This window comes from Periplaneta americana, chromosome 3 (assembly GCF_040183065.1).
Source record: "Periplaneta americana isolate PAMFEO1 chromosome 3, P.americana_PAMFEO1_priV1, whole genome shotgun sequence".
NCBI lineage: Eukaryota > Metazoa > Arthropoda > Insecta > Blattodea > Blattidae > Periplaneta > Periplaneta americana.
Genome location: NC_091119.1, coordinates 157,168,481 through 157,193,227, shown reverse-complemented (window position 1 = coordinate 157,193,227; position 24,747 = coordinate 157,168,481). Strand labels below are relative to the sequence as shown.

The following is a 24,747-nucleotide window of genomic DNA, read 5'->3' as shown; positions in this document are numbered from 1 at the left end:
AGTGCGAAGGAAATCTTTATAATTCACAAGTAAGATGCATGTATTTTGATTCCAGTAATTTATTGTTTTCTGAATAATTGTAAAATTTTATTTAAAACTAATTTAAACTAAACATGACGTGTATAATAGTTGTTTATAAATTGTTTGTGGGAGTTGGGGGGCGAAACATTTTAGCACTGCCTAGGGGCGGCACTATACCTAAATCCGGCTGTATAATTATATAGTTGAACGCAAATTAACTTACATTATTCCTACTACGTCAGTAATAAATAATTCACATTATGATTGTTGTTCAGTCAACTGTCCAAAGACAGGTTTGAACCTCTTAAGTGAGACTAATACCAATAAGGCAACACTCATGAGGCAACTAGACCAGGAGGTAATGGTTAGGATATATGCATATAGGCCCCTACACAGTATCTTATCCTCTGATTGAGGTTCTGGCTGATACGTACATCTATTATCAGGCAGTACATCTCACTTGATATGTGTCAGAGGAAGAACAATTGTTTGTATGCATCTAAAGTCTGATTAGTGTAATATGTAACTAGTCGGCGATATATGCAATGGAGGGGGAAAGGAACTGGCCACCCTACCCCATTATCTCCTGGCCTATTTGCCTCATAAGTGGTGCCTTCTTGGTATCACTTGTGAGGTGCATTGTTCAGTTTATTTTTATTTTTTAATTTTCAGTTGGTTATTTAACGACGTTGTATAAATTACTTAGTTTATTTAGCGTCAATGGAATTGTGATAGATTACCTGACATTCGCCTTATAGTTGGGGAAAACCTCGGAAAAAACCCAACCAGGTAATCAGTCCAAGACGAAATCGAACCCACGCTAGAGAGCACCTCTGAGTTAGCAAGCAAGTGCTTCTGTTGACTGAGCTACGCTGGTGGCTACTCAGTTTAGGTACCTATTGCTGTGTAAATGCATGTGAAATAACATAATCACAAGATAGGGTAAACTGGGGTCTGTTGGACAGTCGGGCATGTTGGACACTCTGTACTTTAACGTGTTACCTCGCCACATAATTATTTTGAAATGTATCACAACTAATTGTGTGTTCTTTACCAGGTGAAACACTTGAAGGAAAAAATTGAAGCTGAAAAAGGAAATGAGTATCCAGCTGAATTCCAAAGACTTATTTACGCAGGTAACTATGAAAAACCTATGAAAATTAAAGATAGGTGCTCAATCAGATAAAAATTTGCTTAGGTAATAATAATAATAATAATAATAATAATAATAATAATAATAATAATAATAATAATATGCATTTTGTTAATGATATATAAACTTTTTTAATACAGGCACCTTGCTGCTGAGTTTTAAAACTAACACAATTTTTATCTGATTTCAATGACTTTTTAATCACTAATTCCTTTCATTAAGATTAGATTTTTTGGTTCGTAAATTTGACCCATAAAAATATTAAATAGAAAAATGCATATCTTTCCAATAAATCAGATTACACATGACTGAATAAAGACTTTTTCTAGTTTCATGACTTAACATGTAGCTGAATAATTGAGTAACATAATTGTGAATTCGTTTTTGTTATCATTTTCATTTGTTAAGTTTATTTATACACACTTTAACATCTGTGGTGTAATGGTTAGCGCGTCTGGCCGCGAAACCAGGTGGCCCGGGTTCGAATTCCGGTCGGGACAAGTTACCGGGTTGAGGTTTTTCCGGGGTTTTCCCTCAACCCAATATGAGTAAATGCTGGGTAACTATCGATGCTGAAACCCGGACTCATTTCACAAGCATTATCACCTTCATTTCAATCAGACGCTAGCGTCGTAAAATAACCCACTAAAAAAAACACCTGTGGTCATATCGCGTGTTTCGGATCTGTAGTTATACCAGTAGGCCGTTTTTTAAATACTATTGTTGAGTTCCTGTTTCTATTGTGTGTTGTAGATGGCTTGTGTTTATGCAACTGATTTTGATTAATGTTTATGATATTAGTGTTTAAGACGGTGATGAATCATGATATGTAAATTTCCAGTCCGGCATTTGCCTTTTGTGACGGAAGGAAACCATGAAAAACCCGAGTCAGATTTGTCGACCACGGGGTTTGAACCCGTAGGTCTCCCAATGTAAGTCGCAAACGCTACGGCTGGGGCCAATTCGCTCGGTCTTGTTATTATTTGTGGTTTGTAGTAATTTTTACAGATATCTTTAAACTGAAACATTCTTCGTCTGTTTAAATTGTGTAGGCTACTTCTGTTGTCTTAATCGCGCATAAAACATGAATGTCTACAACGTATTCGTTAATTCATAGTTTTCTCCCAAGAGTAGATTTTTCACTGCAAACCCAGCATTCTCCAGTCTTCTCTAATCATCTGATATTTTTTTCTGCCCTGAAATCTTTTCCCGTTTTCCATTCCTTCTAGTGCGTTCTTCAGTAGCCAATTTCTTTTTCACTTCCTGAACATTTTCAGCATTATTCTTCCATCGCCCACTCTTTCCAACACATCTTCATTTCTTATTCTGTCTGTCCATTTCACATGCTCCATTTTTTCCATACCCACATTTCAAATGCTTCTAGTCGTTTCTCTTCACTTCGTCGTAATGTTCATGTTTCTGCCCTATACAATACCGCACTCTACACAATACATTTAATTTGTAGTAGTACTATTTTTATATGTACACTAGTGGCAGTTCCTCGGGGGAGGGAAGGGAGGAACGACCTCCTCACATTTTTCTTCTTTTGAAAGTAAATACCAAATGAAATATATGCCTTGAAATTCGAGGAAGATTCGGTAACTTTTAAGTTCACAGCTATAAGAAAACCTCGGTTGATCGAGTTTTAAACGACGCGCACTCATGTGCTGCTAGAAAACTGTGAGAAGGATGCGAGATTGTTTGTGTGGAGGAAAGTCAATCCATTCCTCCTTTACTGCAGTTAACACACATAGACAACAGAGCACTAGCGGCCAGAGAAAGAAGCAGAGTTTTAAAGCAAGTAAATGAACGGTTAGGGAGGAGATCCTCCTCTGAATCAGCCCATGGGCGGGAAATAGAAACCGACTGGTCTTGCAGCAAGCTCGCTACCGCTGCCATCTAACGATGCTGCATTCAACCAGACTATAACACATCTAGGAGGAGACACAATAAAAACAGTTTTAACGCAAAGCTATGAAAGACATCATATAATTTTTTTTAAATTATAAATCAAAATATATTATTCATTACACTTTATATAAGCTACTATTCATGGTTTGAAACTTTCGAGGATACTTGAAAGTTGAAGTTGGATTTATATAAAACAAAGAGGAAGTAGTTCTAAGTTAGTATCGCAGATCTTTTTGGCCTCTGAAATTCACTTCCATTCATTGTCTACTAGACTGGACAACAGCCAAGTTGTCATTTTCGTACAAATATATATGAAATTGAAAGTACTCCAAACTACATTATTTTTAACATAAAAAAATTAATTGGCCATCGGCAGCTTTGAACAATAATGGTGGTATGACTTTACAAGAACTGACATTCTTAAAAAGCATGTAATACTGAACTTGTAAAATGTACATGTGGCAACACAGACCACGTGGGTGGGTGCAGTGTTCTCCCTTTCCTAACAGATTATTTCTCATTCCCATTTCCGTAAAACGGTTCTGGTTACGTGTTAGTAGCTGGTCTCTTCCAACACGTGTGATGCTGTAGTGTGCGCGAAAAATGCTGCGAGGTTGTGAATGTCATTGTAATTGTTAATTTGTGCAATTATTCAACAATGAATGGAAGTGAAAACATATTATATTTTGGACAATTTAGGAAACTCAGTTTACAAAAACAGATTATTCCTATACAAAGGGAAGACCAACCCTAACACTAACTGGTCTTACATGTATGCATGTAGGCTAATTTGTAGCAGGTTTCTCTGAAGGTGTCATTTTGCGCTGTTAACTTCTTTCCTCCTCTTAAGAAATATGTAGGAGCCGCCACTGATGTACACCAATACAATTGCAAACTGAAAATCATTCCTTAATGTGGCTATGCTTAACATTACAGGAAAAATTCTTTCTGACACTGATGTCCTTCGTACTTACAATATTGACGAGAAGAACTTTGTTGTTGTTATGTTAACAAAGCCAAAGAGAACACCTGTGGCCAATGCAGATGTTACTGATACTCACAATCGAGGAAGTGGTGAAGAGAAAAAGGAGGAACAACCGTCTGCATCTAACATGTGAGACTAGTTTATCACATAGGTTATTACCTATGAATGAGTACATTCATAAAATGATACTGTGCTTTTACTGTACGTGGAAGTTCCAGTTTATTAGATGAGCATGTAAGATTTCATCTGGAAATTTCTTGATTCTTTTTAGGTCTGAACTGCCACCGCAAGGCAATTCCTCGACTGCAGTGGAAAATCAGCTTCGTGACCAAGCAGAGTCAGTTTTATTGACGGGTAGTGACTACAATCAGATGGTTCAAAATATTATGGACATGGGATATGAAAGAACTCAGGTATTGCATTCTCAGTGAAATAAAATAATGTTTTATTCTATATAGATACTGTCAGTATTGGTAACACTGTTAATCTATTATGTATTGATTTAGTTAATTTTTTTTAATTTTTTTATTGGGTTATTTTACGACGCTGTATCAACATCTAGGTTATTTAGCGTCTGAATGATATGAAGGTGATAATGCCGGTGAAATGAGTCCGGGGTCCAGCACCGAAAGTTACCCAGCATTTGCTCGTATTGGGTTGAGGGAAAACCCCGGAAAAAACCTCAACCAGATAACTTGCCCCGACCGGGATTCGAACCTGGGCCACCTGGTTTCGCAGCCAGACGTGCTGACCGTTACTCCACAGGTGTGGACGATTTAGTTAAATGCTGTGGTAATTATAATAATGTGAGAAGCAAAGTTTCCCTCCCCCCCTTTTTTTTTGGAAAATTTTCCCGTCATTGTAACTTTTTTTATCAAAACATTTATACTGCTTAAGAGACAAGCGTTGACGAATAGATCATTTTCTGAGACCTTAATAGTTGTACTTTAAATTGTCACAACACTATTTCACTATTTGCTTCACATGGACCTGATGCAACTTATGGCTATAATTTTAAAATAATTGAATCGATTATTTGAGAAACCACACAAGTCCATTTTTAGTCAAAACGAGTTTATTGTGTTTGTGACATTAATAAATGTATTTGCACGTCTTAAGAGAAAGTATACATATCCGTCTTATTATAAGTAATGATGTCATGACAATATTTACCTGAAGAGGATAAAATCAAAGATTTTATGAAGAGATATTTTTCATGGCCTATGTAGTGGTAACAGAGAAGACAGATCTGATGAGCTGCAGTATGGGATTTCAATGATCGATAATACATTATGTACTAAATTTGCACGTAAATAGCTTTTGTTCTCATTAACTTACATACAAAATAAACACAAACTATTATAATTTTTACTGAAAACATTCCGGGTATTCGAGAAACAACACATGTTCCACGAACTTTAGAGCTCCCTGGTGCTCTCAAATATGATTATACGTTTCATTAAAATATTTAGAAATATTCATGTGAAAAATTCACCCTAAAAAGATAAGAATGTAGGCCGACACAATCCAACACTTATAAGCTGCAGACAGTTTTTTTCTCTCAAAACTTACAGTTAAGGACATGTGTAGTTTCTCAAATAAAATCGATTCAATTATTTATTATTTGCTGAGGAACTCATAAATGTGGTGTGAGGTTCGTGACTCCCCTTTCATTTGTTACCATGCATTTACATCTCAGTCAATTTGAGTTATCTGTGGCAAGTGTGATGTTCTACATTATATGCGTTCTACTGATTGTCTAAGAAAATTATATCGTATAGTTAATTCGCAAATCAAATTTATTTTCAAATTGTTATCCATTCTGAATTGAGCATGTATGGCTTTTTGTGATACAAAAACTATTCGTTGTGTTGGGCTAAATGGTGGCTATTTGAATAGCAATTAGTTCATCTACCAATCAGAATTAACAGTGATGATTATATCACTACAATTTATTATAAAGTCAATGAGCTAAAAAAAATAGTGTAATAAGAAAACAATTTCAGATTTAAATTTTTCCGAAACATTTTCATCACTCATGATAACATGCATGTGACACAGAGTAACAAAAAAAGTTTTATCGCAGGTCATTTTCCACATTTATTTGACAAACGGAACAATACTCCTCCGGATCTGTTATTTGAAAACATTAGCAACATCTCTGGGAGCTCCGGTTCCCCTGTGGCATCTCAGCAAATATCTCCATCAACATCCAATTTCATCATGGGTGCAGCATAAACCAACCTCCTATAGCACATCCTGGGCAACGAGTCTGTTTGTAAATTGATCTCCATATGGGTGAATGACGAACAAAGTACCTGTCACTAATAAAACATAATCAGAAAAATTTTCGTTGGTCGTTACTGTATATTTACATTTAAATCCTGGACTTTGCTTCCCATACTATTCCTTCCAGTTGTTTTGTTAAGAGTACGTAAATATTTGGCAACATACAGACTCATTTGCTCATTCTATGCAGATGACAAGCATGTATATGGTAATTAAAGATTCTATACAAAAAAAAATGCTAGATACTTGTTCCTTTGTATAATAATATGAATAGCCCATTCTCACAAATTTTTTCACGTCGAAAAGAAAATTATGTAAAGAAAATAATATTCTGTAGAGTTACTGTACCGGTAGTTGTATTGAAAAGATTTGTGCTGTATAGTTCAATCTTAACAACGAACATTAAACAATCAATAAAATAATAAGTAAAAATATGATACCTTGTGTTTAAAATCCTACATGTCTTTTGTCATAAACCATTCCAAACGTGGCCAGTATGATCATCATTATCATTATTATTTAGGCCAGCACATATTATTACAGTAGGGATATTGTTTTCATTAAGCCTTGAAATTTTTACAATAGTTTGTTCTTATGAATAGGTAGAGAATGCATTGCAAGCAAGCTACAACCACCCAGATCGAGCAGTGGAATATCTTCTCACAGGTATTCCTTCTGAGTTCTGTAACGAAACACTGGAAAATCCTGAATCAGAAAATAGATCAGATGGTGAGTACTACAAGTTTCTTCAATTTGAGATATTTTTCTGGACTTCATTCTTAACTATATCTCATATACCAATAGAGAAAAAATTGGGGGAAGAGAAAAGGTAAAATTTGAAAACATCAGCTTTACATTCTCATTATATTACGTATAAAAACGAATTACCGTATTTACTAGGGTAATAAACGCACTTTTTTTTCGATTTTCATAATAAAAAACTAGGGTGCGTTCTTTATGCGAGGAAAAAAAAACACGTATTAAGGGTGCGCCAGCTCGAATGCTGAAATAATCGATAGAATATGTAACGATATATGGGTCGTGACTAATTTATATATCGATTACATCGCACTTAAGACGATTGATAGGTAGTAGCAGTTGTGTGAACAGATGACAACTTGTAACAATGAATAAAGCGACAATAAGACAGGACAGTTTGTTATTATTAACACTAGCCTTACCTCATTCACTGTCAGTTCAGCATCACTACTATAATTTGTCACAGATTCACATTCCTCCGTGAGTTTATTATGCGGAGATTATTATTATTGGGTGCAGGGCTGCCGAGAAGGGGGGGGCAAAGGGGGCAAATGCATATGGGCCCGTGAGCAGTAAGGGCCCGTCAGATTGAGTCTGATTACTTTTTATTATCACCAATAATTATTCACAGATACATACCGGTACTACAATATTTTGTAAGAACATTTGTTACATGAATCTGACATATTAACCAGTAGAATTAATACAAATTACCACTTCATTATGTAAATGTTTAACTTTTATGAAATAGAATATCGGTTTCCCACGTTAACAATCATCGACACGACACTTGAGGGCTCCGGGATTTGCCTGAAATATGTTTCCGTTGCTTGTACCGAACATGTTCAATTGGCTTGTCTTCTTAACTAACAACCCCTGCCGGCCCACCGCAATGTGCTAGTGGACTCTCCAAAATCCAAGACGAAGGATTACGTTTCCTTTTCAGTAGGGCCTACATAATATGTTTCGTGACGTAACTTTCGTCTTTTCGTTGTCGTTTTTCTAGTAAATTCTGTTCATTAGTGTTACCAATGGACAATGGACAAGTAGAAGTATAAGTCGGGAGCTGAGAATCGCAAGGAGAGACAGAAAAATTTGAAGATATTAAGAAAGGGAGTAGAACTTTGTTTCAAGTCGGTGTGAAATTGAGCAACTTTGTAAAACTAAAGTAGCAGACAAATTGTGTCATTGAATGTGTTCGAAAACAAGAGCCTTTCCAAAAGCTGTATTACAGTATTTTCAAAACTCAAGAATGGAGAATGTGTTCCCAGAGACTGGCTAGTGTGGAGTGAAACAAATAAGGGAAAATAGTACAGAGACTGATTTGTTTCATTCCACACTTCCTAGCCAATCTCTGGGAGCACATTCTCCATTCTTGAGTTTTGAAAATAATACTGGAAAGGCTCTTGTTTTGTCACTTGGAAGGTTATTAGGCAGGTTGGGGTTAGGTACTTTTTCGAACAATACATTCAATGACACAATTTGTCTACCACTTTTTAGTTTTCCAAGGTCGCATGTTACTTGCCATGACTCAGAGTTAGGAACTGGTGTCGGTAAATTTGTTTCATTTGCACATATTAACACATCATTTTTACTATTGTTTGCTTGTTCTGGTTCAATACTACTGTTATCAGAATTTTTTTCTAGACAGCCACAACCATCAATATTCACTTCTAAGACATATGACTGTCTTCATTTTTGACAACCTGAACAGACGGGCTTGAGATTGGTTTATTTTCTGCACCTTCACTAGCAATGCTCAATTTCACACCAACTTCAAACAAAATGAAGGAAATAAAAATGTATTCAGATTAACAATGTGTCAAGAAAGACTGAGTAACCTTGGTCTCCTTAGTCTGGAGAGCGATCATGCTAGGTCTTTAAATTTTGATGATATAATTGATGATTTTGCATCAGTGAAGTCAAGGAGAGTTGTTTGTTGATGTTGGTCAGAAATTACAGATGTTTAAGAATAGTGTTTTATGAAAACGAAACGAAACAAACAACAACGAAAAGATGAAAGTTTCTACTATGTAGGCCCTACTGAAAAAGAAGCGTGATGAATATAATATATTCTGCTAATGTGAAGTTTTGCTAAAAGTCTCCAATGTAACAAAAGTGTATATTTTTAGATTCGTATCTGTGTATGGAGTTATCTTTTATTTATCTTGCAAATAATTGTTATGGTCAGAATAATTGGTAACTTGTCATTTTTAACTTTTTTTTCAAAGGAGCACAATATTGCACAGGGGCCCATAAACCCTGTCGGCGGCCCTGATTGGGTGCGTCCATTATGCGAGGACATCCATTACTCGAGTAAATACGATATTACGAGGCTGCATTTTTAGTGAAGTACACATTTTTAGTATCTCTGATGTCGAAAAAGTATTCTTTTTTCATGTTGTGGAGCGATTTCTCTTGCACTATTCGATTAATTTTGTCCATATTCAGAATCCACAAGTTCATTTATTTAAGAATTGTGCATATGAAATATAATAATTTTTAAACAATAAAGGGATCAAAACTTGATCTCAAGGTACTACAGATGCTGATATGTATGTCCTAATAACTTCTGAGCAAAGCCATCGTGCAACTCTGTCAACAAATCCTAATCCCACGATCAAGTAGTGACTCCTGGCCATTACAGGTATGCCTTAGCAGACTGGGGGACAGTGCAGGCAGGTGCCCAGCACCACAAAATTAGCCCAATCAATTAAGGGAGTAAATCCCTACAGAAAACCTTGGCACTTTCAAATAAGGGGGTTTTATTTGGGCTAACAACTCAACTATGTAAAAATGGATATTGTTATGCAAATTTCTTACAAGCTTCGGATGCTAATGGGTAAGGCACTTATTAGAATTGCAACGTGGAATGGAGTTTGTATAAAGCAATTTCTTTTAAGTTGAAATCAGAGGTCATATTTTGAAAAAAAGAAAATCGAAAGGGTTTTATCTCAAATAATTATTTGCACTTCTCTGTTTAATTTTGTATATTTTTATTGAAAAATTATAATTGCAAATGCGTTTAATTACATAATACAGTTTATATGTCAAACTATTTCTTTCTCATCTCTCATAAAAATATAGATAAATATCTCAAACTATTTGCTATAAAATATTCTGGTTTGGCATATTTTGTAGCTGAATGTTTGTTTAATAAGTTGGCGGTAATGTTTATAACTTTAATAAAAAACTTAGTTGTGAATTTTGAAAACAAATTTAGTATTTAAGATGTGTTTTGAAAATGTATCTAATGTTTACGTTGTCGCTTATTTTCTCGGAAGTTAAAAATTCACAACACATGTACCGATTTCTCAGAAACTAAGATAACTAGAAGCATGGAATTTTTACAAATAATCTGTAGTATCACATTGATTGCTGAGCTATAGTTTCAGGTAATTTGGACAAAAACTTTTTTGTGCATGAATATTAATGTAATTTTATTTTTATTAAAAAGAAGTCAATTACCAAAAAAATCGAAGTACACCTTCTAAACAGGAACTCAGCACTTTTAACATAATAAAGAAAAAGCAATAGTTTTTTCATAGATATATCTATGAATACTTTCTGAGATAAATACAGTTAAAAATAATTAATTTAACATTGATAATGTATGTGTGTGTACTCAAAGCCTACCCACTTAACTTGCACGATTCAGACTCCACATATTGCGGATAAATGACAGAACTGTGACCCATTTTCTACTTGCACACCACTTTGGCAGGCCATGCTATTCATGATGTGTATTTGTGGAGTATTATGTTGTGTACTAGGATAAGTGCAGTGTAGGGAATGGGTGAGGATGAAGATGAAGATAAGGAAGTGAGAAGGGAAACCTGGTGCTGGCACGTATCCTATTCCTGTCGAATACCACCAAGGGGCCGCCAGGCTTAATGTCCCTGTCCGATTGACGAATCAGTATCAACAGTGACATATGTCTTCTCTTCATATGCACTGCTGAGAGATTTGGGATTTAACCCAAACATATTGGTATACAATCTAATAATTAGAAGTTGTGTACTGCCACCTCTTCTAGTCTCGAGATATAAATTTTACACGAAAATTTCTGGCCCCGACAGGAATCGAACCCAGACCGGCTAATTTGGAGGCAGATGCTCTACCACAGAACTAACTACATTGATAATATGTTGTTGTTTTTGTTGTTATCCAATGCTCAGCTATCTTAGCAAAGAAGCCAACAGCTGTCTTTGAGCCCAATATTTTTCTTAGGATAATGTTAAAAGTGTTTGGGAGAGACTTGCAGTTAACTAGATGGTTTCTGTCCATGACTTCCACATAGAACACAATTTGGTGATGAAATGCTTTACCAGACAGTCATGTCCAGTCAGGAGACGAAAAGCTGCTACAGCAGAATCCCTTGGATTATCTGGTATGAGATGGGGTTGAGTAGAAGTTGTCCCCATGCACGATCTTCACTGTATCCGTAAACCATTGTGGATCAAAATTACTTATCTTGCAAAAAAAAAGGCCTTATGTATCATTATGGATGCCTCTTTTAATGCTCATTGCAGACCATTATTTATTAAACAAGAGGAAATACTGACTGTAGTGAATCTTTAGATATTAGAATGTTTACTTAGGGTAAAAAAGGGAATAAATAACTATAGTAGTGAACGAGATATACATAATTATAATACCAGGCCCAGTTATCTTCTACTTGAACCAGCAGTTAGATTGAATAAATCAAAGTGTTGGCTTGATTCAATGTCTCTAAAATTATTCAACAAACTCTCTTATGAGGCTCATAGTGTTACTTTATCTAGATTACGAAACGTTTTACGGAAATGGCTTTTTGATAATCCTTTTTATAATGTGAGTGAATATTTTGAACATACAGGTACCCTTCATTTCTAATTTTATTTTAAATTTTATTTTTAATCTGTACTTGATTGACTAACCATGCCCATAGCATTTGCTTTATGTTTATGGCTGTAATTAAATTAAATTAAATTAAATTAAATTAAAAATGTCATTTAATAATATCTATTTCTTTTGAGTAATACTGTATGCATTTTCTGAACAAATTTACTAGTAAATGATCAATATGAACTAAAATTCGTCCTATAGTTGGTGAGAAAAGGCTTTATATAGGTATAGAATGTGCGATGACTTATGTTTCAGATAACCCACTAGCCTTTCTACGTACACAGCCACAGTTTCAGCAGATGAGACAAGTGATCCAGCAAAACCCTAATCTTCTGAATGCTATGCTACAACATATAAAGAAGACCAATATTGTCCTCTTTCAACTTATATCACAGAATCAGCAGGCATTTGTGCGCATGCTAAACGAGTCTTCTGAACAAGGTTTGTTAATATAGACAATTTTAATAAAGTACCGGTAATGTTTCCAATACGAATGTTTATTTTATATACAGAACACAGCTTTAAATGGTATGTTGGCTGTAATGAACTGGATTATTATTATTATTATTATTATTATTATTATTATTATTATTATTATTATTATTGCTGTATTATTATTATTATTATTATTATTATTATTATTATTATTATTATTATTACATAATTAAGTCAGTGAAGTCACAGTCTTCTTTTTTCAAATTGTGTGCATTATCCCTCAGATACCATAATTAACAACACTGAGCATATTCACAATAGGGAGGGACATATGCTCTCCTTTAACCAAATAATATTGAATTGAGGAGGCTTTTCGCTCTCTCTCTCAAGGGATGTTAGTTCACAGAGAGATGTGACTTTTCTTGTTCTCTCGATATACCGGTACCAGAAATAGTGAACAATTATGAAATTATAGAACAAATTTTGAAGAAGGAAGCAGACTTACAAGTAGGCCTACTGCAAAACTGACTCTGGAAAATATCAATAAAAAATTACCTCAAGAAGAATGAATCTATATTTACATTAATAGATCACAACTCAATAAAGAATCTAACACAGATGTAAACATTTATAGTAAATTATTCCCATCTTACATCAGCCTAGGACCAAATATAACACACTTTGAAGCAGAGCTAGAGGCCATAAACACTTCACTGGAACAACTTTTACTCATTAATTTCATGTTGAAGTTTGCCGATAAGCTATTAATGTTTGGCTATAATTATATGTGTACAAAACCACCTTTGCTTATCATAAAATAAATAAATTTTCATTAACGTTTTCGATACATGTGTATCATCTTCAGATGTGAAATGTTAGCTTAATATGATGAAAACCTTGCCTATTAGATGGAACTTAATGTGGTGATTTTCGGGTCATATTAGTGTGATTGCTTGGACTTAACTTAGGTTGATCTATGATATACATGCTATGTTAGGTTAAATCACTGCGAGTCATATGATATGCCGTAAAGTGGGGTGACTTTGAACGCTGAGGTGACTTTGAACAGTAATTTAGCGCCTTTCTAAATTAAATGCTATATCCTATTTTGAAAGAACTGAACTCGTTTATTGACAACTTAAACAGTTTTATCACAATTGGGTACAGCATTTAATTTAGAAAGGCGCTAAATTACTGTTCAAAGTCACCCCAGCGTTCAAAGTCACCCCTCTTTACGGTGATCTAAAATATAAAATAAACTGTTTAAGAATTGTAACCACTATTCGCGTAGTTACTGAAATGTGAACACTTTGTATAAACACTTTAAAAGTTTAAATCACTTTGAACATGTGTTGGCTGTATTTGCCGATTTAAATCATTGCAAATACAGCCAACACATGTTCAAAGTGATTTAAACTTTTAAAGTGTTTATACAAAGTGTTCACATTTCAATAACTACGCGAATAGTGGTTACAATTCTTAAACAGTTTATTTTATATTTTAGATCATATCATATGACTCGCAGTGATTTAACCTAACATAGCATGTATATCATAGATCAACCTAAGTTAAGTCCAAGCAATCACACTAATATGACCCGAAAATCACCACATTAAGTTCCATCTAATAGGCAAGGTTTTCATCATATTAATCTAACATTTCACATCTGAAGATGATACACATGTATCGAAAACGCTAATGAAAATTTATTTATTTTATGATAAGCAAAGGTGGTTTTGTACACATATAATTATAGTCAAACTTTTACTCATATCGCGTCTTTCAATAAATGGTGCTATTATTATGTAATTCAAAAGCAGCAATTGAAGCAATAGCGAAACCTTCATATGAAAGCGGAGAATTAAATAATCCAATCTATGAACAGCCTACAATGTCTACGACAAATCATTTTCTTCCAATGTATTCCATCACATTGTGGCATAACTGGTACTGAGCATGCTGACTTGCCTAATAAGGTCGGTACTAATATTCTGCAAACAACCAACTCTGAAATATAATTTGAAGGAGCAAAATTACAAATTAAAAGAACAATGAATGCAAAATTAGAAGAACATCTTCAGAACCAAAGTGAAAATAAGCAGTGAAGTGAAATGTTGAAGAATAAACACTTAATCCCAGATTTCTCCAGGATTCCGTTTCCACACAGGACATGACTAGTAGCTCCTCTCCACAGAATGTCATTCTACTCATCATCTTATTACCCAATATGCCGAAATTGACAAATAATGAATAAAGACCTCCTTTTCAAGTGTCATTTCATCACAAAGATTGATGGTGAAAAAGATTTTCGGCTAGAAAAGTATATTGGGATACAAGACGGCAAATGAAAGATATCCAAAGTCAAGAGTATTGATGAACGACAACATTAACATCATGGTTCGACATTCCTGAACATACCGGTACTGATACTTCTCTAAAATTGAATTGTTGCACTCACTATGAACTAATTCACGTGCATCACTACCAGAAGTTATAGCGGAAGTTGCAACAATGCAACAAGATCTCCCACACTGTAATATATTACAATCTGTAGGTTTAAGGCAGGCATGCCCACAGAATGAAGTTCGAGAACACACTAGTCCACGGAAGGTTGTAAACAAATTCTATGTAAAATGTCAAGCTTCTAGTCAGTGACGTCACGACGGTTGTACAAATATACAATGAACAACAATTACCATTTATAAGCAATATTTATTGATCATATTAGTATTAATTATTACAATATTATTATGCATACTTATGATTTCCCTTTCATATTTTCATAACATCCTGCTTCATATTTATGTATTGACAGCGTTTGAAAAACCTTCACAATAATGTCGCCATTTTTCACTTAATATTGTTGTTATACATGCTAAATTCTGTTAACAGACGCTAGCCTGAGTATTGAGATCAGGATGCCATCAGCCAACCTAGCCAATTCATAAGTAACAAGAAATAAACTTGTTAGTCTCTTGATTTTCTTCAATATCGGGTTCAATCTAAAAGTAACAAAATAGAATATTTAAAATCTCAGTACTGGTATATGGAGGAAATAAATATTAAGAATGCTAACAATATTATTATATTCTATACCATACCAATATTAGTAATATTGCATTTCCACACGGACAGCTAAGTCATTAACAAGGAAATATTCATGTTAAAGTATTACAAACTTACGTTTTCTCTCAAGTCTGTTAGAAACAGAGTCCTTTGTTCTCCTTGGCAGTTTATATATTGTTCCACATGATGGGAATTGTAGGGGTGGTTCAAACTGCTCTTCTTCGTACAAACCAAACAACGTGCATCACCTCCATGTTCCTGACTGAGAAACATTAAAGCCCATTTCCCCTTAAATTTGGTACCGGTATATGGTTGTTTGTGTGCTCGAAAAGCCGCCTTTAACGCAGTCTGTTTACCCCTTGCAACACTGAGCAAGCTACCTGAGCAGTTGAAGGTTGGGCTGGAAATTAAGAGGTATATCAGCCGGAAAGCATGCTACAGAAATGTGCGCCGTGCAGTGCAAGCCTGATGGGCTGTGTTTGGGCGTGCCTGGTTTAAAGAATACGAAATCCACACAGCAGTGTCTTGACAAGAATATATTTAGATTTTTTTCAGGGATATTAAATGCAGTTTCGACTACAAAAATAACTCACATTATTCCTCAAGGATTAAACTTTATTTTTTAATTGATTGTTTAACGACGCTGTATCAACTACTAGGTTATTTAGTGTCGATGGAATTGGTGATAGCGAGATGAGGCTGAGAGGATTCGCCATAGATTACCCGACGTTCGCCTCATGGTTGGGGAAAATCTCGAAGAAAAAAAAAACCCAACAGGTAATCAGCCCAAGAGCAATTCTGGATCAGCAGGCAAGCACTTCAGCCAACTGAACTACACTGGTGGTTGGAATTAAACTTTTCAAGTTCTTATAGACGAGGGTCATCAAATAATTTTGGCAACACATTCACTGCAAGTAGACTGGGCCATGTCTGAAATTTTGACGTAGAACTAGTCTTTCTCTTCACTAGCTGTGGGACTGTGGGAGAGGGGATAACTTGGGAATTGATCATCACATAAAAACGCAACCCCCTTTCGCCATTGCTGCTTGTATATCCCTTGTTCTCCTTGTATTCCCACGACATGCTCATTATGCTCACCAGTAATTTCAACATAGACATATCCAAAAGTGAGAATGCCGTCTTCCTTGATTTCATGTATGACACGCGTTCGGTTTCAGGCCCACCTCAACAATGGTACCTACAAAACTCAGCAGTTCATGTGTTAACATAGTCTTTGTAAGAAATGTGGATGGCTTGCCATACAGCCACCATATATCACACTTATATCATTGCCACATTCTTGCACTGTATAATGGAATCTTGCTTTGTTGCCTAACAAATGATTTCATACACAACCTCATTTCATTTCTCGCATAACTCACACATAGTTCTACATAAGATATGCAGCATAGCAAAGATATGTCTTTTTTTTTTTTTTGCTATTGTTGTAATCTAATCCTTTACTAACACAATTCTAACCTGTAAATGTTCTGCACTTTACTTGATAGTACCTATTAAACATTTGAGTACTGGTTCTGAACAATGTTCTCATGATTGAACAGACTGCATTTATTGGGTTCAAGTTAACAGAGAGCAAAATGCAACACAGTGTTACAAACCTAATCAAATCTGTTATATTTGAAAACCAAAAACCGATAATTCATAATAATGCACAATTCCATATTGCCTGTGGTCGAACAATGGCAGTGGGAGGTGTTGGAGCATACTCCATACATTCATGATGAGAGTCCTTATGACTTCGACATAATAATTATGGAGTGATTACATGGGTGAGTGATATGTTGAGGAACCCCGCAGTGGCTGAGTGGTCAGACATTCCGCTCATCATGCAAGCGATCCGAATTTGAGTCAGGTCTGGCATGGCCTGGGATTTTTCAAACACTTATGGTGGGCAAGATTGGAGTTATGGTTTTTCTCAGGATTCTCCCGTTTCCCCATATAAGGCATCAATATCATTCCGTAAACAGTCCACACCTGTGGGGTAACGGTTAGCGAGTCTAGCCGCGAAAGCAAGTCGGGGCAAGTTACCTGGTTGAGGTTTTTTCCGGGGTTTTCCCTCAACCCAATATGAGCAAATGCTAGGTAATTTTCGGTGCTGGACCCCGGACTCATTTCACCGGCATTATCACCTTCATCTCATTCAGGCGCTAAATAACCCGAGATGTTGATAAAGCGTCGTAAAATAACCTACTAAGGTAAGGATTCCGTAAACATCTCTCCATTCTGTCATCATTCCATAGCATTACCCGAATGATGGCTGGTCTAAGGATGTGTGGAGTTGCCTGCTCGAAACCTGGGTACGCAAGAAACCTTAGCGTAGTCAGCCGATGTGGGTTTGGGAATAAGCCTAGCTCGAGGATTGGCGCAGTAATCTTGAAAGACCTCAGTACTGGGCCATAGTGTCCCCTTCTGAAATTCAATTCAATTCAATATGTCGAGGAATTGTAAAAGTAAAATTACTCATACCCTATTGAAACTCAATGTATTATGTTACCAATAAACATTTAATGACTCTAGTATGTCGATAGAGATTTCTTGAAGCTGTTAAGCTCATTAACATGGTGAAGAAACACAGGCTGAAGCAAATTTGTTTGTTTGTTCTGTTTTGTCTGTTCTTAATTAATTAATGTTACCATTTCCCTTTTACTTTATAATAATTTCAACATGTTCTTTCATATGCCAGATGGAAACAGTGAAGACAGCTCCACGGACAGTGGTGTAACTGAAATTACATCCCAGGACAGGGAAGCAATTGAAAGGGTGAGTGAAATAGGCATTCTGAATGGTTCACAAAACCGATTTTGTATTGTTACTCTCTCCAGAATGAACGAAAAGAATTTATTTTTATAACCAAGCTTTGAGAATATCTAATTGAACAAATGTTTAAGACAAGAAATAAGACAATTCATGAATAGAACCCGAATTTATATGCAAAATGCATATTGTATGCAAACTAATTTATCATATGCAAACATGTTTTTTTCTTCGATTATCATTACAATAATAATAATTGTGCATATTACATAAAAGGTACGAGAGATGCAATTGGACTGCTAAGAACAAGTGGCGAAGAATACTCAGAGAAGTGTATACAATATTTGTGGACTTAGAAAAGGCTTTTGACAGAGTGGATTGGAATAAACTGATGGTAATCCTAAAGAAAAGGCTGTCAGTAATCTTTATATGAAACATCGAGTCAAAGTCAGCATAGGAGAAGAAATGTCAGGAGGAAGTGAAATAGGAAGAGGAGTACGTCAAGGATGCCCTTTATCACCTACCCTGGTCAACATCTACCTGGAGAATTTAGTGAAGAACTGTTTTCAGAACATGGGAGGAGTAATAGTAGGAGGAAGAAGAATAAAGTGCACAAGATTTGCTGATGATATGGCATTGTTAGCAGAAGAGATGATACAAAAAGAAATGCTACTAGAGCAAAATGACAGCTGAGAGTAGTATAGGATGAAGATAAATGCAAATAAGATGAAGACCATAGTCATAGGAAGAAAAATAAAGAAGGTAAACTTGCGAATTCTAAACGAGGTGATAGACCAAGTGGACAGCTTCAAATACTTGGGGTGTATTATATGCAGTAACATGAGCTACAGCCAGGAAGTCAAAAGGAGGATAGTATTGGCAAAGGAAGCTTTTAATAGAAAAGGAGCATCTTTTGCCGACCTCTAGAAAAAGAACTAAGGAAGAGACTAATGAAGTACTTTGTGTGAAGTGTGGCATTGTATGGGGAAGAAACATGGACATTACGACCAAGTGACGAGAAGCAAATAGAAGCACATGAAATGTGGATCTGGAGAAGAATGGAGTGTGTGAAATGGACAGACAGAATAAGAAATGAAGCTGTGTTGGAAAGAGTGGATGAAGAAAGAATGATGCTGAAACTAATCGGAAGAGGAAAAGGAATTGGTTAGGTCACTGGCTGAAAATAAACTGCCTATTGAAGGATGGAAAAGAACAAGAATCATATGCAGAGACAAAGAGGAAGACAGAAAATAGTAAAGATTGGAGAAAGCTGGGTTTGCAGTAAAATACCTGCCCTTGGGCAGAACACTGAATGAACGAATGAATGAATGATTGCATGTTCTGATGTATATTTTTTGTAATAAAGATGGCATAATTCAGTAACTTTCCGAATGAATAATTCACACTCTGTGGAAATGCAGAATTATGCTCATCTCATTTATTTTAATATCACGTGAGTCTGTATATCTGAAACAATAACAAAAATGTAAGCAGTGTTCTCCACTGCAAGAGTCTTTGTCCTTAATTCAAAATGTTATTTTTGCTCTGACCCCTCAAAAACACGAAATTGCAAAAAGAAAAGTTTCTGAAAAACTTCAATCAGTGCTTGCAAAAAATCCGGATAACATTCTGTTTGTAAACAAAACTGTTACGTGGTGAAACAACAGGATTGTAAGAGGAGTTGACACAAGAAGAAATATGTAGTTTACCCCCTGCACCTTTGACTTCTTGTGATGTGGTGAGGTTATTCTCAATGTACAAAAATCTGCTATCCAATAGGCATAGGAGCTTCACCATCGAAATCATGAAGAGGACATTCATCGCTTCCTGCAATTCTCAGCTTTAATGCAGTTAAAAGATAGATATTTTATACAGTGGCAGTGTGTCTTATACGTTCAAAGGTTCAGAGAACCCCAGGAAATACAATTTAATTGCTTAAATAAATTGATTTATAATCTACACTATCATTATTTGTTTCTTGCTCATCTTTAATAAGTTTACTTGTGCCTCTAATGTTTTTTTTTGTCGTATGAAAATCTATGAACTGCAGAGATCGCACACATATACGAATACATGCTTACGAGTGCTTCCGAAGTTCAATTTCTCCTCTGAACCTCACCGAACCAGCTTCTGGACTTGCGTGGAGGGCAAAAGACAGGGGAAAACACTGCAGGAGAAACGTGTGTATGTGCTGGTAAGAGGACCAGTGAAGCTGTATAGTGACACTGTAATCAGCCAACACGCTCTGGGGGAAACATAAGAAATACGAAGTGATCCAAATCAGAAGTTAGCTTTAATCTGTAGCTGAGATTATGCTTTTAGCACGTGTAAGTATGTGTTATTGTTTTATTTATTAGTGATTTCTTACAATCTTTTAAATGTCCATTTAGTCCTTATTGGTGTTTTAGTCTTAGTATAGGGCAATTCCAATGAAAAGTGGACATGATCGATGAAAAAAAAGTTCTGTTATTAAAACAAAAAATTACCCTCCAATTAAGGGATGATCTGTAGTTTCTAAAACAAGAGTTGACAATAATGTGTCACATGACATGCTGCCATATTGCTTCATTTCATTAATGACATCAGAGCTTCAGTTGGACACTGACTATTATCACTGAATATCTTCTGTTCTTTTTTGGAAACAAAGGTACGGAACTGAAACTAATGTGGTACTAAAGTCAAGCTGAGGAAATGTACTTTCAGAATTGCTATGTCGATAAGTAGTGTGGCGTGTGGTTTATGGATTTATGAAAGCATTAAAATAACACATATTTGATGTTACGTCAGTTACGATTTTCGATAATTTTTTTTTTATATTTCAACATTCAAGATAGATATATATGTGATAATTACCAGATTTCTAATGGATTATGTAATGATTATGGAATGGTATGTCATTTGTTCGTAACTCATTTACTTTGGTAGTTATGAACTGTAACAGACGTAACATAGTTTATGTTGTATTTGTAGCATTAACAACATATGCCCCATAACCTATAAATGCAAAATAAGCTTCCTTTCCCCTAGATGGACCACAGCCTATAGAAAATACTAAAAAGAAACCAATGACACCTGCAGAAAGAATGAGAAAATACAGATCCAGATTGAGTGCAGAAAAGGCTGAAGAAATGAGGAAGAAAATGCAGAAGACCAGGGAAACAGAAGATCTGGATGGAATCGTAGCAGAAGGCGAGCAGAAGCAGCGAAATCAAGAAACAGAATGGCAGAAATGCGGAAACGTAAACAAGCGAGTGACAATCAACAGACAACTGACAGCAGTCCCTCAAAATCATTTGCGTCACCACAGTCCTTTGGCAAAGCTCTGCAAAGAGCGATGAAAGTGCAACCCCAGTCTCCAAGAAAGAAAGAAGCTGTAGTGAAAAAATTGTCTCAATCTTTTGGATTTATAAACCGAGTGACACACAGAAGGCTACCTGATGAAAATCCTGAAACAAGGTTGTTAAATTTTACGAAAGTGAAAACAGGAAGGAAAGAAGACAACTATGCAGAAGAGAATTTTAAATATGAATGTCATGGAAGCATACAGACTTTTTAAAGAAGAAAATCCGAGACTGAAATAGGGAAGTCAACTTTTGCTATTTAAGACCAACTCAGTGGATGGCTTAGGTGGTGCCATAAAAGGGCTGTGTGGAGAGCAATCCTTCAAAGGAAAATCACAATCACAAGTGCTATGGAATTCTTTATGCTGCATTGGCAGTGTCTGAGAAAATCAAAGTTATCTGCAGACAGCAGAAGCAACGTGAATGATCGAAGACTAACACTGCCTCCATTCCTGGTCTTAAGAATTTCCACTATTTTCTACATGATTCTACAAGGAATGTGTTCCAAGCTTGTGAAATCAATACTAAAGAATACCAGAGACCATTTAAGGATATGTATGTCTCTCACCACCAGATACAGAACAGAATGTAGGCTTGAATACTATATTTAAAAGAGATGATTTTGTTGTAATTAATGAAAATAATTAATTTTATGAGATTGTGACATATCAATGGGAATGGAGAGTTCCGTGTACGGGTTATGCATCCAGCCGGATGTGGATGGGTATGGCCACAAATGGAAGATGAAATATGGTACTCACCTGATGACATTGTTAGAAAGATAAATGCACCTGTACCTGGCAATACAAGAGGATTCTTTTCATTTTCAACATAAATATTCAGTTGTTACGTCCGTTACAATTGTTGAGTTACGTCCGTTACGCTTATATTTCCTTGAACAATGCCACGGTAATCAGAGTGGTATACTTTTAAAATAGTACCACCATAACATGTATGATGTCTACTTTAAAGTAAAAAAAAATTGGAATAAATATCTGCTGTACTTTCAGAGAAATCAGACATTTAATTTAGTGTAGAAATTACCTTGTCCTTTCTTTGTTACATCCGTTACGTTTCAGCTATATATTATTATATAAAGACAACAATGGTTAGGTCCAGTCACACTTCATACATTCATGCACTGGTATTAGATACATTTGTGGTAAAATTTGTTTTTATAGATGTGTATTAAGTTTGAAACAATCCAGATGTTTTCCCCAAATAACAGGTCTGAGAGTTACGTCCGTTACATTGGAATTGCCCTATATTTCATCTGTGAGTGTGACCAGTGTTAGTTTCCAAAGAAAATTAATAGTGTTCAATATCTGTTACAAACAAATTTTTCGGTTTTAATTTTGGAAGATAAGTGTAAAATAAAGAAGTTTGGAAGGCTGTTACCTCAATTCGATATAAAGCAAGTACAAACAAGGCGAGGTAAGACATTTTGCAGAGCTTTTAATGTAAAAATATATGAAAGAAACAGCTGGATTTGCGGTTGTGAATCTACAAATAAATTATTTTGTTTCCCGTGTTTGTTTAAGCCATCTGACACAGAAAACTAAGCAGCATGAAGAATCTATTGCTCATAAGAATGCTTGCCTAGATTTACCAGTCCTTGGAAGAACAGAAATTAGGCAACAGCATAACTCAGCTTTCAGGCAGAATATCGAAAGACAGAATGGTAACATAAGGAAAAATCGCTATGTTCTTTCAAAGATATCATCATCATCATCATCATCATCATCATCATCATCACGCTCATTTTAAGGCAATGATCTAATTTAAAGAACTGTAGTATTTTTTAATTTTTCAGAAATGAGATATTAAATTGTTGGAAAACTATGTAATATCATGAAAGTAGTGAACCCCCTGCCATTTTAGGCACGAATCACTACTGATTTTATACTTAAGCAACATTAGTGAAACTCAAGATACTTGTTTATCAGTGCTTTATGTCAATGTATAACATTTTACACAACGTCCAACAAATTGTGCATGTATTGAGGTTTAAACACAGCCATCTTTTTGCTCCATTTAAGACTAAAACATTTACGAGCTGTTATTTTTTCGAAATTTATATTGCATATTACACTGCATATTTTAAGATTTTAGGTATCGATAGCATATTTCGAGCTTTATACATGCATATAAATCTGGGCTCTACACTTGACATTTTGTTGTAGGCCTACATTGAAGATTTTTGACAAATATATTACTCAGTCTCCTACATTAAGAGACATACGGATATTATTTTTGCTTCTCTCTATATAAGCATATACAGGTACATAATCAATTTGTTTTTATTTCAGCTGAAAGCTCTCGGGTTTCCTGAAGAGTTGGTGATTCAAGCTTATTTCTCTTGTGAAAAGAATGAGAACATGGCAGCCAATTTCTTGTTAACGCAAAACTTTGAGGAACCTGACTGAAACAGAAACTTGTATTCACCAAGACATATAGTCGTGTTCATAAAATTTGACATGATTCTAAACAGGCAATGTAAAAAAGAAAGGACCCCTTTCTCAGACTCTTTCTTTTGTCAATGCATAGGTGTAATTTTAAACTGATACTTTATATGTGTTTTCTAGTTACAATTACTAGTAGTACTGGTAGTGTTCAATGTTTATTATTTAAATATAGTTCAGAACATAAATGCACATGAAACAAATTAATTTCTTACAATGGTTATAGAAGTTTTCATTTAAAAAATCACAAAGTATAATATTGTTACACAGAATCTAATTTAAACATTGATACTGTGTGGATTGTCAAGAAAGAAATAAAAGTGGTAATAATAAAGAACATTTATTTCCAAAAATCTGTACCTTTAAAATTTATAATCAAACATTATTGGAATTAAGCAATATAACTGCGTTGAAAAGATAAGCTGTGTACAAATAAGTAAATGTAATGCAAGACATTCAGTTTTCTGTAATTTCAATTTTTTTTTACAATGGTTGGGAAGTAAAAATTATTTTTTATTTAGTTTGTTATTTTACGATGCTTTATAATCTACTAAGGCTATCTAGCATCTGGATGGGATGAAGGTGATAATGCCAGGGAGATGAATCCAGAGTCCAATACCGAAAGTTACCCAGCATTTGCTCTTAAAGGACTGAGAGAAAACC

The 24,747-nt window shown here is 35.2% G+C and overlaps 1 protein-coding gene across 3 annotated transcripts in view; it reads left to right on the top strand.

Moving 5' to 3' along the window:
* Positions 1-24,421, top strand: part of LOC138696758 (UV excision repair protein RAD23 homolog A-like) — a 111,079-nt gene extending 86,658 nt beyond the window's left edge. For all 3 annotated transcript variants that reach the window (XM_069822144.1, XM_069822145.1, XM_069822143.1), the window contains exons 2-8: positions 1,079-1,157; positions 4,022-4,199; positions 4,342-4,483; positions 6,962-7,088; positions 12,261-12,446; positions 18,211-18,287; positions 23,932-24,421. In XM_069822144.1, the coding sequence (XP_069678245.1) occupies positions 1,079-1,157; positions 4,022-4,199; positions 4,342-4,483; positions 6,962-7,088; positions 12,261-12,446; positions 18,211-18,287; positions 23,932-24,048 (906 nt within the window). In that variant the 3' untranslated portion in view covers positions 24,049-24,421. The remainder of the gene's footprint in view (positions 1-1,078; positions 1,158-4,021; positions 4,200-4,341; positions 4,484-6,961; positions 7,089-12,260; positions 12,447-18,210; positions 18,288-23,931) is intronic.
* The last annotated feature ends 326 nt before the right edge of the window (positions 24,422-24,747 follow it).